This window comes from Clinocottus analis, unplaced genomic scaffold (assembly GCF_023055335.1).
Source record: "Clinocottus analis isolate CAN_PGR_092001 unplaced genomic scaffold, fCliAna1.0.p SCAF_24, whole genome shotgun sequence".
In the NCBI taxonomy this organism is placed as follows: Eukaryota; Metazoa; Chordata; class Actinopteri; order Perciformes; family Cottidae; genus Clinocottus; species Clinocottus analis.
This window is the reverse complement of record NW_027175976.1, coordinates 2,285,507-2,297,500: the sequence shown is the minus strand read 5'-3', so window position 1 is coordinate 2,297,500 and position 11,994 is coordinate 2,285,507. Positions and strand designations below refer to the sequence as shown.

Here is an 11,994-nt window from a genome sequence, read left to right as displayed (position 1 = left end):
AAGGGTGAGTCCCGCTTCACTCCCGCTGGTGATACTGTGGGTCATATGTATTCTGCAGATGTTAGTGTGCGGGCTTATCAGTGTGTGAAGCCGTACGTGTTTTATATAATGCATGGTGTCGCTCCTCAAGCCCACATGAGTGTATGTTACCGTCTCTACTTTGGAAAAAACAAAAAACACTCAGAACAAAGGCTGTTGTTCGGTGTTTGCGCTGCACGCAGTGTTTTAGAAAGAAAGACTTGGGAACACGCCCTTGCCGTCTCCCCTACCTGTGTGCAAGGGAACCCGTTCAACTTCATTTGAATGCCCTCAAACTGCGGTCGGACCGACGCACAACCCCCCCAGACTGGCGAAGTTATACCGTATTTATTCGTTTTTTGGCTTCAGTTTTGAGTTTGTTTCGTTGTCAGTTGAATTAAATATACGTTTTTTTGTAATAGCACCCCTCCAATAAAGTCACACAGCCACGGCCAGACTGCGTGAAAAAGGGAAAAAATAAAGTAAACTATGTTTCACACGGTTGACTGCATCCGCAGTAGCCCAGGCTGGCGCAGCGCAGCTCAGATAAACTGTAACCTGCGGCGGCGGAGTTGACGCGGAGGGATACGTTGTAGTCCCTCCAGCGCTTTGAAAACAAGCAGCGGAGCCGCTTGAAACCTCCGTTTTGGTTTCTCAAGTCGCACAAATAGGTCACTGAGGTGAGGAAGAGGAGGGGGGGAGGGCTTGCAGAGGCCACGGGGAAACCAGGGACTTTCCTGCCTCGAGGTCCGCCTGCCTGTCCGGTCACAGGTGGGAGCTGGGCGGGTGAACCGCCTCTGGAGCTCCACCGGACAGAGAAGTGACGACAGGTAGGAGCACGTGCTCAGTCCAGTCATAGTCATTGAGTTTTGTTTTGTCGTTTATTTATCAACTTGAAACGTTCCTGCAAACAATGTGACAGATGAAACCAACAACATGCTTGTGTTGTGTTGTTAAATGTTGGGCCTGTGATTTAAGATTGCTTATCTTCACAATGGTGTAATTTAAAATAAAGTAAATACTAAGTCAAATTTAAAAACACATCACAATGTTACAGAGCAAAAAGGTTAACATTTTCCAATTGTTCGTTTTTTCCTACCAGCTCGGTCTGTTGTACATAGCTATTTTTGTGGGACAATATATTGCCCCAGAAATAATTGCGATAAGTTGTATTATTGTAATTTTAAGACCACTTTATGTGACTGATATAATTATGGTACAATTCCATGAATAACGCAAGTACACCCTTTTAACAAAGCATTGGCATTTTTATTCTAAGGAATATATTCAGACATTTGAATTGGCAAGTGAACAAAATAGAAATCCTCACACAAAGAAGACAATAAATAAAGTAGACTCTCTGGCACAAACAACAAAAATTGCCAAAATTCTTGTATACGGCATTCACTGCGTGACTATAATCGTTGCTGTGTAAATTCCATGTGTGTCGTAACATCAAACTCCATGGTGTCTGGGTTCATAATATTATCCGTTGTTCCACAACAGCGTCTGAATGACGGCGCTATCAGCGCTGCTTCAGGAGGTCTGAGCAGAAATCTGTAAAATGACGTTTGACGTTTGACGTTGTGCGATCCCGGACCGGCGTTAAATGGTTCAACACATGTTTTCTTCCTCTGCATCAATTATGCAAGACCCTCATTATCGTGACGACCTGTTTGTTCCGGATCTGGATGAGATTAACGTTGGAGAGCTGTGCGTGTCTTCTTCTCTATTCCGTCCTGGGAAAGTGGTGGTGGTGGTGATGGTGATGGTTGTTGTGATGGTGGTGATGGTTGTTGTGGTGATGGTGATGGTTGTTGTGATGGTGGTGATGGTTGTTGTGGTGGTGGTGATGGTTGTGGTGGTGGTGGTGGTTTTGCGTAACAGCTGCACAGAGAACATCGTTCCCGATGATGACAGCTGACAAGAGCTGTCGGATGTGTGCTTCAGCACGGCATGTTGATTGCTGACAGAGCTCACAACATGTATGTTAATATCAGTTATGCACGTTTAAATGAACAGGTTCTGAGCTGGCCGTTGTCCAGACATTGAACTCAAGTTTATTTCTTTTCTCAGGTGGGAGTTATTCCAGTCGGGGTGTAGTAGTACGATAGCTGGCAATGCACCAGCCTTTATGTTGTAATGTGGAGTTTAATAAATAAGAGGTAACCCACCTCCTGTGTCTCCAAATGCCGTTGACATTTTGAGTATTTCATTATTTTCAGAGCGTCTAAGGAGCTTAGATCCGGCATACGTTGTTAAGTTGTAATCAAGCAGGGAAATAGTGCTGTTCCTAAGAAAAAGGAAATGAAAAGACTTTCTCTTTCTGTCCTTTATTTCCATTTCATTAAAAGCTCAACTCTGTCACTGTCGGACTTCTTTAAATCAGACTTAGTTGAGACACTTAAAATTCTACCTGTTGCATGAAGCTCCCCTATGCGAGACTTGAGTAAGGCTTCCTTGTCGTGCAATGCATTGTGGGTGAAATAAAACACTTAACAGACTGTTATTTCTTTCAAATAACCGAAAAGGTAAACGGCATAACTCCAACTGTTCAAGATGTTCACGAGTACAGAATAAGAATCCAAAAAGTCATGAACAAGCAGATGAAATAGTTAAAAGTAGAGGGTTGAATTGATAAGCTAAAAGCTAGCTAAAAGTATAATAAATGATAAATAGTTAGCCAAAAGCTGAAAGTAATGGATAAACAGTGGAAATAGTTAGCCAACCTTCTGACAGATTGTTGCCATTGCAGCAAAGCTCAGGCTCGTTTTCAACAGACAGGCCTGATTAGACCTCTCTAACCTAATCTAAGGCCAGAGCTCGTCTGAAACTAAGTTTATACAACAGCCCTGAGGTTTGTTTCCTGCTCTCTCTTGAGAGGAAACAGGCGCTCAATCCGAGTCATTTCTCCCTCCTGTCTGTTAACGGAGGGTTTTTTCAGTCGGGCTATGAAGAGGCTTTTGTGCGACGCAAAGACAAGAGATTAACGGAGACACTGTGAGGGAAACGGGTTATTAAAGCAGCAAAAAGCACCACACACGGATGTAAAATATATAGATTACACCCACACATTGCATGACAATAAGAAGCCGCAGAAAGATCCTAATATTAAAATAAAAACTATAATCAAATGTGGGAAGTGTTTTTTTATTTTTGTTTTACATACGACTGGAGTTTTCTGCATGATGAAAAGTGAGTATGGACTATAAACACTGTAAGCAACTGTTAAAACCCCATGCTGCATACTTTTTAATGGCGCCTGTTTGCCGGCGGCGGCTGGTGTGTTTACTGACCGCTCTGGTTCAGCTCATTGTTGTTGCCTAGGAACAGCAGCGCAAAAAAAAAGAGAAGATGCAACAGGTAAAAGGCCGAATGTGAACCAAGCCAAAGGGTTGGAGGCAGTGTCAGCCCCACATGCCTGTTACTGAGAGATTTAAACCCATAGCAGCCTGTGATGAAGTGCTAGCTGCATGCTAATGACGGTTTCAGTCACTGACAAGCAGACCATAATATTCCTGTCTCTTTGAATGCTAATACTCTGGATTTGCTTGTGTGTTTTCTTTCTCCAGCTTGATTGCGTCCCCCCTCCCCTCGCGTCCCGGCCGCTCTCTTCACAGTTAGCTTCTCTCAAGCTGGAGAGGAGATGTGTTATCGCGGCGATAATGGAGGCAGAGCGAGGGAGGCGCGTTGGCGGACGCGCTGCATGCTGATGGGATGAGCGGGCGTCGATTCTACCAGTGACAAAAAGCTGATTTTTATTTTATTTATTTTTTACAGATTATGTCAAAAAAGCAGGGCAAATCCACAGCCTATTTATCCAGATTAAGTCATTTGTTAATCCCCAATTTTGCACGTAAACCTATCCTCCCATGTTGGGTAAACATGGGTCCTATATACGACCATGAGCTCTAAATACCTTTGAGCTGGTAATAGCGTCTTTGATCAAACTGGCAGCGCTCCAGCACCACGTGAGAAGATTCACCCTGAACGTTTGTCTCTTTTTGGCGATGGTTCAGTTGGATTATTAATCTTATTGTCAAGAAGATAAACTGTTGTAATCGGCGCTGGGATGAGAGACGGGCCACAAAGGCTGTGGGCTTCCAGGATTAATCCCTGCTGGGTGTGAACGAGCGACAGAGGGCTTTTCACAGGGAAACACACAGTTAAAGTAGTTTTAGTACAGGCATCATAGCAAAGAGAACACATCTTTTGTGTTTTACGTTGCATTAGTATGCGTGTGAGGAAAAAGTAAAGTTAACTACGGAGTTTGCAAAACTTTCTTATATTCCATCTCCATCATAGACAACAAGTAAAAGTGTCACAGGACATCAGAACAAGTAAAACCGGAGGAGTGAGTGAGACACCCGTCCATTGTCTCTTCATCACAGGATTCATATTTGGATACACATCGCATATCTTTTCTTTTTAAGTGTGATCGGTGTGACACTTTGATCTGCAAAAAAGCACACCACCGACGGAGGAGGAATGCACCCGTGTCTGGGCTTTCATTCTGCCGAGAGAGGCGAACCTAACGGAGCACCTCGTCCGCTTCATTAGATGCTTAATTTGCCGCTTTATGCGGGGGAGACCGGGCGTGCCCCTGCTGCTGCTCGCCTCACTCACTCGCACAGCGAGCTCGTCTTCTGAGGTCAGTTTTCCGGGCGGCTCGGCGCCGGTCCGGTGACTCCAGACCTCGTGACGGTCCAGCGTGTAAATGAGAATAGTGACGATGGTTTGATGGTTTGTTCCCGGCGGCTGACGGCAGATGTCTCGCGGCTCCAGCGGGACGATCTCTTCAAGATAGAAGTAATTCCTTCGGGCGGTTTGTTCACATCCCCGGCCCGGAGTCGCCTCTCACCTGTTATCTTGTGTGTTTTCGTTTCTCCATATAGAAGAAGACGTCTCAAGCCTGCTTCGCTGGGGCCGTTTTCGCCTTGTAGTTCTTGTGTTACATGGAGGTATTTGGGACGGGGTTTGGCACACAGACGCTTCCCCCCCGAACAATGATTCACGTTCTCATGCGAGAGCCTGTGCCCTCCGTGCTCCATGATTGCTGCGATAATGTCGCCCAGCACAAACAGACAAGCCGGCATGCTCAGCAGGGGTCTTGGATTACTGCAGGGGATCCTGCCAGGACTCCCTCCTCCCCCATAGCCGGGTATTCCTGTTTCAGCCCCGCCAACTTGAAGTGGTTCCGCTTACCAAATTTTCTCTTGACAGAAAACCACATGTGACAACACCCGAGGATCCGGTTCCACTTCGATATAGACCTCAGAGTCAGGATGTGGCGGAGACGTTTTTTGTGGTTTTTCTCTTCGAGGGATCGCACAAAAGCGGGAATTAATCGAGCGTCTTTCAAACGAGCGGCCCTCTTTTGTGGAAGCTGCACTCCGACTGAACCTGGACCACGCACTCATTTCACCCCATTAGTCCCTCATTTAGCCACGTGCCCGCGCTTTTTAAGAGGATTAAAGCAGGTGAGGGGAATGCCCCTGAGACTTGAGTTCAGGTTGTTCAGCAGTCATTATTCAACGGGTGAATTCCTGCAGCGTGAGCAGTGCCGAGCAGTTTCCTCGTAAAGCATTGTCCTGAAAGCCCAGGAGCCAGATCCACACACATGTTTTAAATGTATTGTTGTGTTGGTATTGTTGTCCAAATCAGCACATGTTGAGGAATATGCTTATCAGCTTTCTGGCTAAATGTTAAACCAGAAGCTCAGTACAACTCATGTCTGTCTGTATGCTACCGCTAGCAGCCAGCTAACTTAGCTTAGCGTAAAGACTAAAGACGGGGGAAACGGCTGCTCCAAAGTTACCAAAATGACCGTATCCGCTTTCTGGAGCATTAACACGCGGTTGCTTGTTTGTATAATCCATACTTAGTGAGACTTAATCCCCCACATTAGTGAATTATGGCACCTAGATAGTTTTCCTACCTGAATTACCAAATTAAGAAAAATACAAATGAAGTCATTTGCTTTAGGCATTTCAGAGAGGATTATGAAAAAAAAGATCCAAAAAGGTGTTTGGAAAACCCCACTGCACCTGAAGTATTCAGTCAGATCAGCAGCTGCTGGCTGCCGGAGAGACTGCAGAGAACCAGTCGAGGGAGGATTTGTCACCTTGCAGGGATGATTAGGCATTTAAAAATGATTTGCACAATGCGGTTGCGCAACCTTCAAAGCATTCTCAGCCGTCTGCGACAGTCACGCAAGTGTGCGCACACACAACAGAGGCGCAGACACACACAACAGAGGCGCAGACACACACAACAGAGGCGCCCCCAGATGTGCCAACGGCACAGAACTGGGTCACACTACATGTTTCCTTCTAGTTGGCAGATAAGGATTGTGCACTAAATGGGGCTGAGTTTTCCTGGAGTTGTCTTGTGTGCGACGGCGTACTTAAAGGTGCAGCGCGAAGGATCGAGCGCCATGTGTGTGTAGTAGGTGTTTGGTTTGTCCGTTGTGGGCTACTGTAGGAACGCACGGCTCTCATCTCCAGGTGATTATACACTAAAGAAAGCGCTGCTCCTTTAAGGCAGCTGGAGCTATAAATTAGCCGTAAATCCTTCAGGGCTGCAGAGAGTTTCAGTGCAGGTTTCGATCTAGAGGCGTCCTGCAGCTCTACACCGTGTCGGGACAAAGCGGCGGTATGAAAGAGGTGATAGGAAAGTGTGAAGCACTCTGGATGATTGATGCAACGAGTCAGGAATGAGTTCATACTTCCCTTTTTAGAAAACTGTAGATGGATAACTTTCAGCAAGCGTTGAGCCCTGTGGTTATAATTCTGGCTTCTTCTCTCCTCCGCTATGGATGTTTAACGCCGGCGTGTAGGCGGGCCGGCTCAAAGTGCACTTGTCCAGGAAAATGAGAGGAGGGGGAATGATTTGAGTGGAAATGACTTAATCCACTCGCCCCAACGCAATCCCCCTGTGACAGCTAGGAATAATAAATTATGATATCGCAGCGCTATCGAGCGGCTAAAAGGGTTCATCCATCTGGAGGAACTTTAAACGTTAGTTTGTAAAGTCAGATATGTTCCTAGATGGGTGGTGTTCAGGTGTGAACTGTAGCACGTCTCATTGCTGCACAGAGAGGAATAATGACATTAATATGTCTTTAAAATAGTCTATGTTTCAAATTTCCATTTTATTATTATATAAAGAGGCACGATTAAGAAATGCAAGCCACATTTCAATCATATTATTATATTTCTTGGACTACTGAAGGCCCAGTGTCGTTCTAGCTTTGTTTTTGTAGGACAGGGAGTTGGTGTTTTGCTAGTTTTCCGTCCATGTTTCCATCATTAGGTCCCATCCTCGTTCTGAAACCTAAGCCCAGCACATCTAAAAAAAACCCATCAGATTTCTTCCGATATGAAACTCTGTGTGACCAAATCTATTCCAATCAAAAACTGGAATAGATTAGATTTCTGGTGCCTCGGCTAATCCGTTAATAACGTTTGGTTTCCACTATACAATACGTGCCCCAGCGTGTCAAAGTTAATACATAAAAAACTGAGAATAATCAATTTCACCCAAATCTATTTTCGGTCCTAAGAAAGCTGGAGTCTCTTCACAGAAACATTGTGCAGAAGTGTCGGTAAAGACATCGCGTAACGTTTCACCGCTGCTCTCACTATTTTCAAACAACGTGTGTTCAAGCCACGAGCAATAAACGTTCCTCTTCATTAAAGCCGTGACAGTTTGGCTCGGGAGCGTGGAAAACGAAAGGTTAGAGGGATAGTTTGGGAGTTGTTGTCATACTGACACAAGCGTTTGTTGAATGTAGGAAGAACAAGACGACACACAGCTTTTCTGCCGTCAGAGTCCCAGATGACAACCTTCCCCTCCTGCATGATGAACTTCTCCTGGGGAAAGAAATCCTTCATCTTCGCCGCGTTCGTCTTCTCAAAGCGCGTCAGTGTCGGGCTTCAATAGTTCGCTGCGTGTCAGAGACTTAAAGACGCCTCTGAACAAGAGCAAACTGTTGTTTCGTGGTGGTTCATTTATGTGGAGCGCTCAGAGTGTCGTTACTGCAGCATTTCTGATGCATGAGGGCCGCTAATACATACAAAATGATGAAAATAATAAAGTAAAGTGATGAAAGGGTTGATTGTGTGATGTTCTTTCCGTCATGTTGGCTCCTTGCAGACATTTCAACATGTTTTTAATTCAAACGTGCTCCCCTCCAGGTTGATGTTTCCTCACCGGTTGCCCCCAGGGTCGCTTTCAAGCCGGACCGCCGACAGCTCGCCGCCTCCGTCGGCCTCGTGAGCGAGCCGCTCGATCGCCTCCAGCTCACCCACTGCCTCCCAGCGGGGACCAGCCTCCCAGCCCTCCTTCCTCTTCCTCATCCCTTCACCCCACCAAGCCCGGCCGCCCCGAGCAGGACCGCACCGCCATGGACACGGAGTCCAACTACTCGGGCTACTCCTACTACTCCGGACGCTCCCGGGGATCCCACAGGCACGGGTAAGACTGATGATTGATGATACGTTGATCACGCAACCATGAATCATCAAGACACGCCCATTTTCATTAAGACACGCCCATTTCCCCATTAAGACACGCCCATTCCCCATTAAAATGGTCCAACTCCGAGTCAGATTTTTAGATTTTTAGTGTCGTGCATTCTCAGTCAGATCATCTTTATTCCCTTTCTCCTCCCTGGTTTTATTTCCTCAACGCTCCTCGCCCTCGTCCACCTCTCTGCTCCCGCCTCTCGCATGCGTGGAGCTCGCAGCTCGTGTCGGCGCATTAGTCTGTCAGCGGTGAGAAGGCCTCAGAGAGGGAGACAGGTGCCGGAGAGGGCCGGCTGACGGACGGCTCGGCGGACACGCTGAGAGACCCGAGAGGAGGCTCCTGTTCCACGACGGCCCCTCGTCTTGTCACTCGCGGTCCCCACCCCGCCCCCACATCGCCATATATCTCTCTCAGTCCTCGGCTGCCACCTGTTGCCGTTTAAGGAGCTATGTGTCTCACGTCGTGGGACACTCTCTGTCGCTCTTTATCCCTCTCGCTCTTGTCCTCTTTATCGCTTTCCTTCATGCTCTGGGCTCCCATGTGTCCGCCGTGATATGAATGCGGCAGCTGCCCCGTTCTGCTTCGCTCTTGACCTCTCCTCTGTATCCCCACCCCGCCCTCTCCCACCCCCCTCCCTTCTTAAATGGATTCCTGGCTACTCTCTTGAGGATGGGTCGGCCCGGGCGTATCACTCGCTCTCCTCTGGCTGGCATTCCCCGGGGCAGGAATGTGCCCTTGTAGCTCAAAGTAAGAGCAGAGCAAAAGTGGTCTCGCATTGATTTGGAATCAAAGACGGGGGGGGAGGTTAGTGGTGGTGGTGGGAGGGGAGGGGGGCTCCTATCCCCCCCCTTTCCCCTCCTGTTTCTGAAGCCTTTCAAGTAAGTGACCGCAAATTGGAAAGGAACATGCGGGCATCCCCGCCAAGCGTCTTTTCCGCTCCTCCGGTGCAGCCAAGTCTGTGCCAAAGCCGCCGGCTGGCCTCTAATTTGATCTAAAAAAGAAGAAAGCGTTCCCTTTTTTTATTTTAAACCCCTTGCCGGCGGCGTCTGAAGGTAAATCTCTCCGAGGGGTGCCGCGCGAGCGAGGCAGCGCTGGATCACTGTGGTCTAATTACTCTGTCAGGAGCAGATGCCGGCACAGTGGAGCGTGATCACATACACATATTCACACGGTGACAATATCATGTAGTTTTGTTTGTATCCGTGCATATTTGTGAGTCAATCTCGAACATAATTTGTCAGAAAATGATAGAAGAATGGGACGGGATTGGCTTAGGTTTGAATTACCAGATGGTGCAGGGTTTTTGGAGTTATTTCCTCAGATTGCTGGCTTTCAGCCTCTCCTGTGTCAAACTCAACTGGTGTCCAAAATACCTTGTTGTTCAGTAACGACCAGCGGCAACATCTGGCTGGAAAGTGACGCCAATGTGAAAGGGCATTCCTTCTAATAGCCATCAGAGTGCAGCTCCTCTGATGTATAAAAGCCTAAGAGAAAATGACTTGTCTCTTGATGTATTCCCTCAGTCAACATGAGTCTATGTCTCATTCTCTAGATTCACGTCTTCTTCGACACAGCATGATGTTCCTTTGGTAACTCACGGTCCCTTTATGACGTTACTTCCTGCCAAAAGCGGAGATCTCGTGTGCTGATGACCGTTTTCGTTCTTTCCACATAGAGCTCATTTTATTCAGTCGCACCAGAGCAAAACACCAATTCACCAGAGAGCAGTCTTTTCAGTAATTATGGGTATTACACTGATGCCCGTGAACTTGTGAATCAGCCAGAATCCAGAGCTGCACAATTAACTGCAAGGGAAGGACGCTAATGCGATTTTCAGTCCCTGGCTGTAATATTCCATTACCACACGACGTCTTGGAAGTTTTTTCTTTTGGTGCATTTAGTTTCATGTTTTAGATGGTCTTTAATATGTTATTCTGAATAATTTGGTTTTAATATCATGGCAATTTAATATTTTCTACCAGCAAAAATGATAAAGTAAATATTTTTTGCGTAATTGTGTACCAGCCTCATACTCGTACTCGATATTTTTAACCATTCAAACCACTTTGAACAACTTCCTCTTTCTCTCAAAAGAACCCTAAAGCTCGGCTCCTTCACTCCTTCACTCCTTCACTTTGAGTATTTAAATGATTACCAAATTGCAAATCTGGCTGCTCATGTGGAAAATTGGTTTCTTTGATTGGTCAAACTCCAATTACAGGCTAGCACGTAGCGTCAACATAAGACTGAATAAGTCATTTAAACTAATTAACTCAGTATTAATTCCATTTCGGAAGTTCCTGGATGATTCATCTGATTTCAGCCCTCTTGCTTTCCAAAACTATTTCTCTCTTACTTTGAAGTGCAACACTAGGAGCGTATGCTCGGCTCCTCTGATGGACGGCTGTCCTCTCAGCTTTGCGGTTTAGCTAAATGCTAACGCTATTGATTTTCCCGACGACCCCGTCTTCCCTGCACAACTCAGCCCTGGTTTCCCCCTGAATCGTGTCACCTTTCAGAAGCGTTATCTGTGTGAGGCTAATCCTGAGGAGCAGCCAGGCCACATGACTCCTTATCACACCCGACGCCCTGCAACTCCACTCGGGTCAACACACCAGCATGCACGTGCTACAGGTATATTTAGTGGAGCTTATCAGTCCCTTGGAATGTGAATTTATGACTACCAAATAGTTTGAAACCTTAAAGCAAGGGCAGGTAATGTATTGTATTTATTTAGATCCCAACATTAGTCATTAATTGTAATGTTCTGACAAGACGTCTTTGTGCAACCACAGGAGTTAGCTAACAAGAGCCGTGTTTGTTCTTCAGGTTCATGACGATACATTTTGGGCATTTTGGCGGGAGGCCTGAAGGGACTTGGCGAGTGTTTTAAAGATTTCGCTGCGAGCTACTTTCGTTTTTCCATTTGAATCAGTTTAAAAATGGCGTATTCTCGCTAGTTTCTCAATATTACCAACGATAGCTTTAATTATTGAACCTATTCCTCGATATTTTAATGAAGAAAGCGTTCTTTTTAACAACCTCGTCACCTGCTTCACAACACGTTCACGGGTGAGCTGGGCGCGTGTGGTTGGTCAGTTCCTACCTGGCTCCATGACTCTGCCCATTTGGCTGAGGCCGAGCCGCCCACTGGCGCGTGGACACGGGGAGGCGTGTCACACAGGTGTGTGGGTCTCCCCGCCGGCCACAGACGGAACAAATTGCTCCACCGGCGGTCCGGCGTGCCACGTCGGTTGGCTCGGCTTCTCCAGCGGCGTCCATGCTGTCGCCTCTGTGTGAGGCGGAGAGAACGCTCCACACTCGTCCTCAGGTGTTGGAGGGAGACGGCGCTTCCTGGGCCGACTTGGCAGGACTTTGCCTCAGCTCACCAGGCGTCATCTGCCCCCCCTTCCTCCTCCCTCGTCCCCCGTCCTCGCCGTTCCAAAA

At 47.0% G+C, this 11,994-nt stretch overlaps 1 protein-coding gene across 1 annotated transcript in view; it reads left to right on the top strand.

The window, feature by feature from the left end:
* Nucleotides 1–11,994, top strand: part of LOC137794274 (vang-like protein 1) — a 35,746-nt gene that overhangs the window by 116 nt on the left and 23,636 nt on the right. The window contains exons 1-2 of the mRNA XM_068591005.1: nt 1–4; nt 8,217–8,496. The exon at nt 1–4 is cut by the window's left edge and continues 116 nt beyond it. Coding sequence (XP_068447106.1) covers nt 8,426–8,496 — 71 coding nt within the window. The 5' untranslated portion in view covers nt 1–4; nt 8,217–8,425. The remainder of the gene's footprint in view (nt 5–8,216; nt 8,497–11,994) is intronic.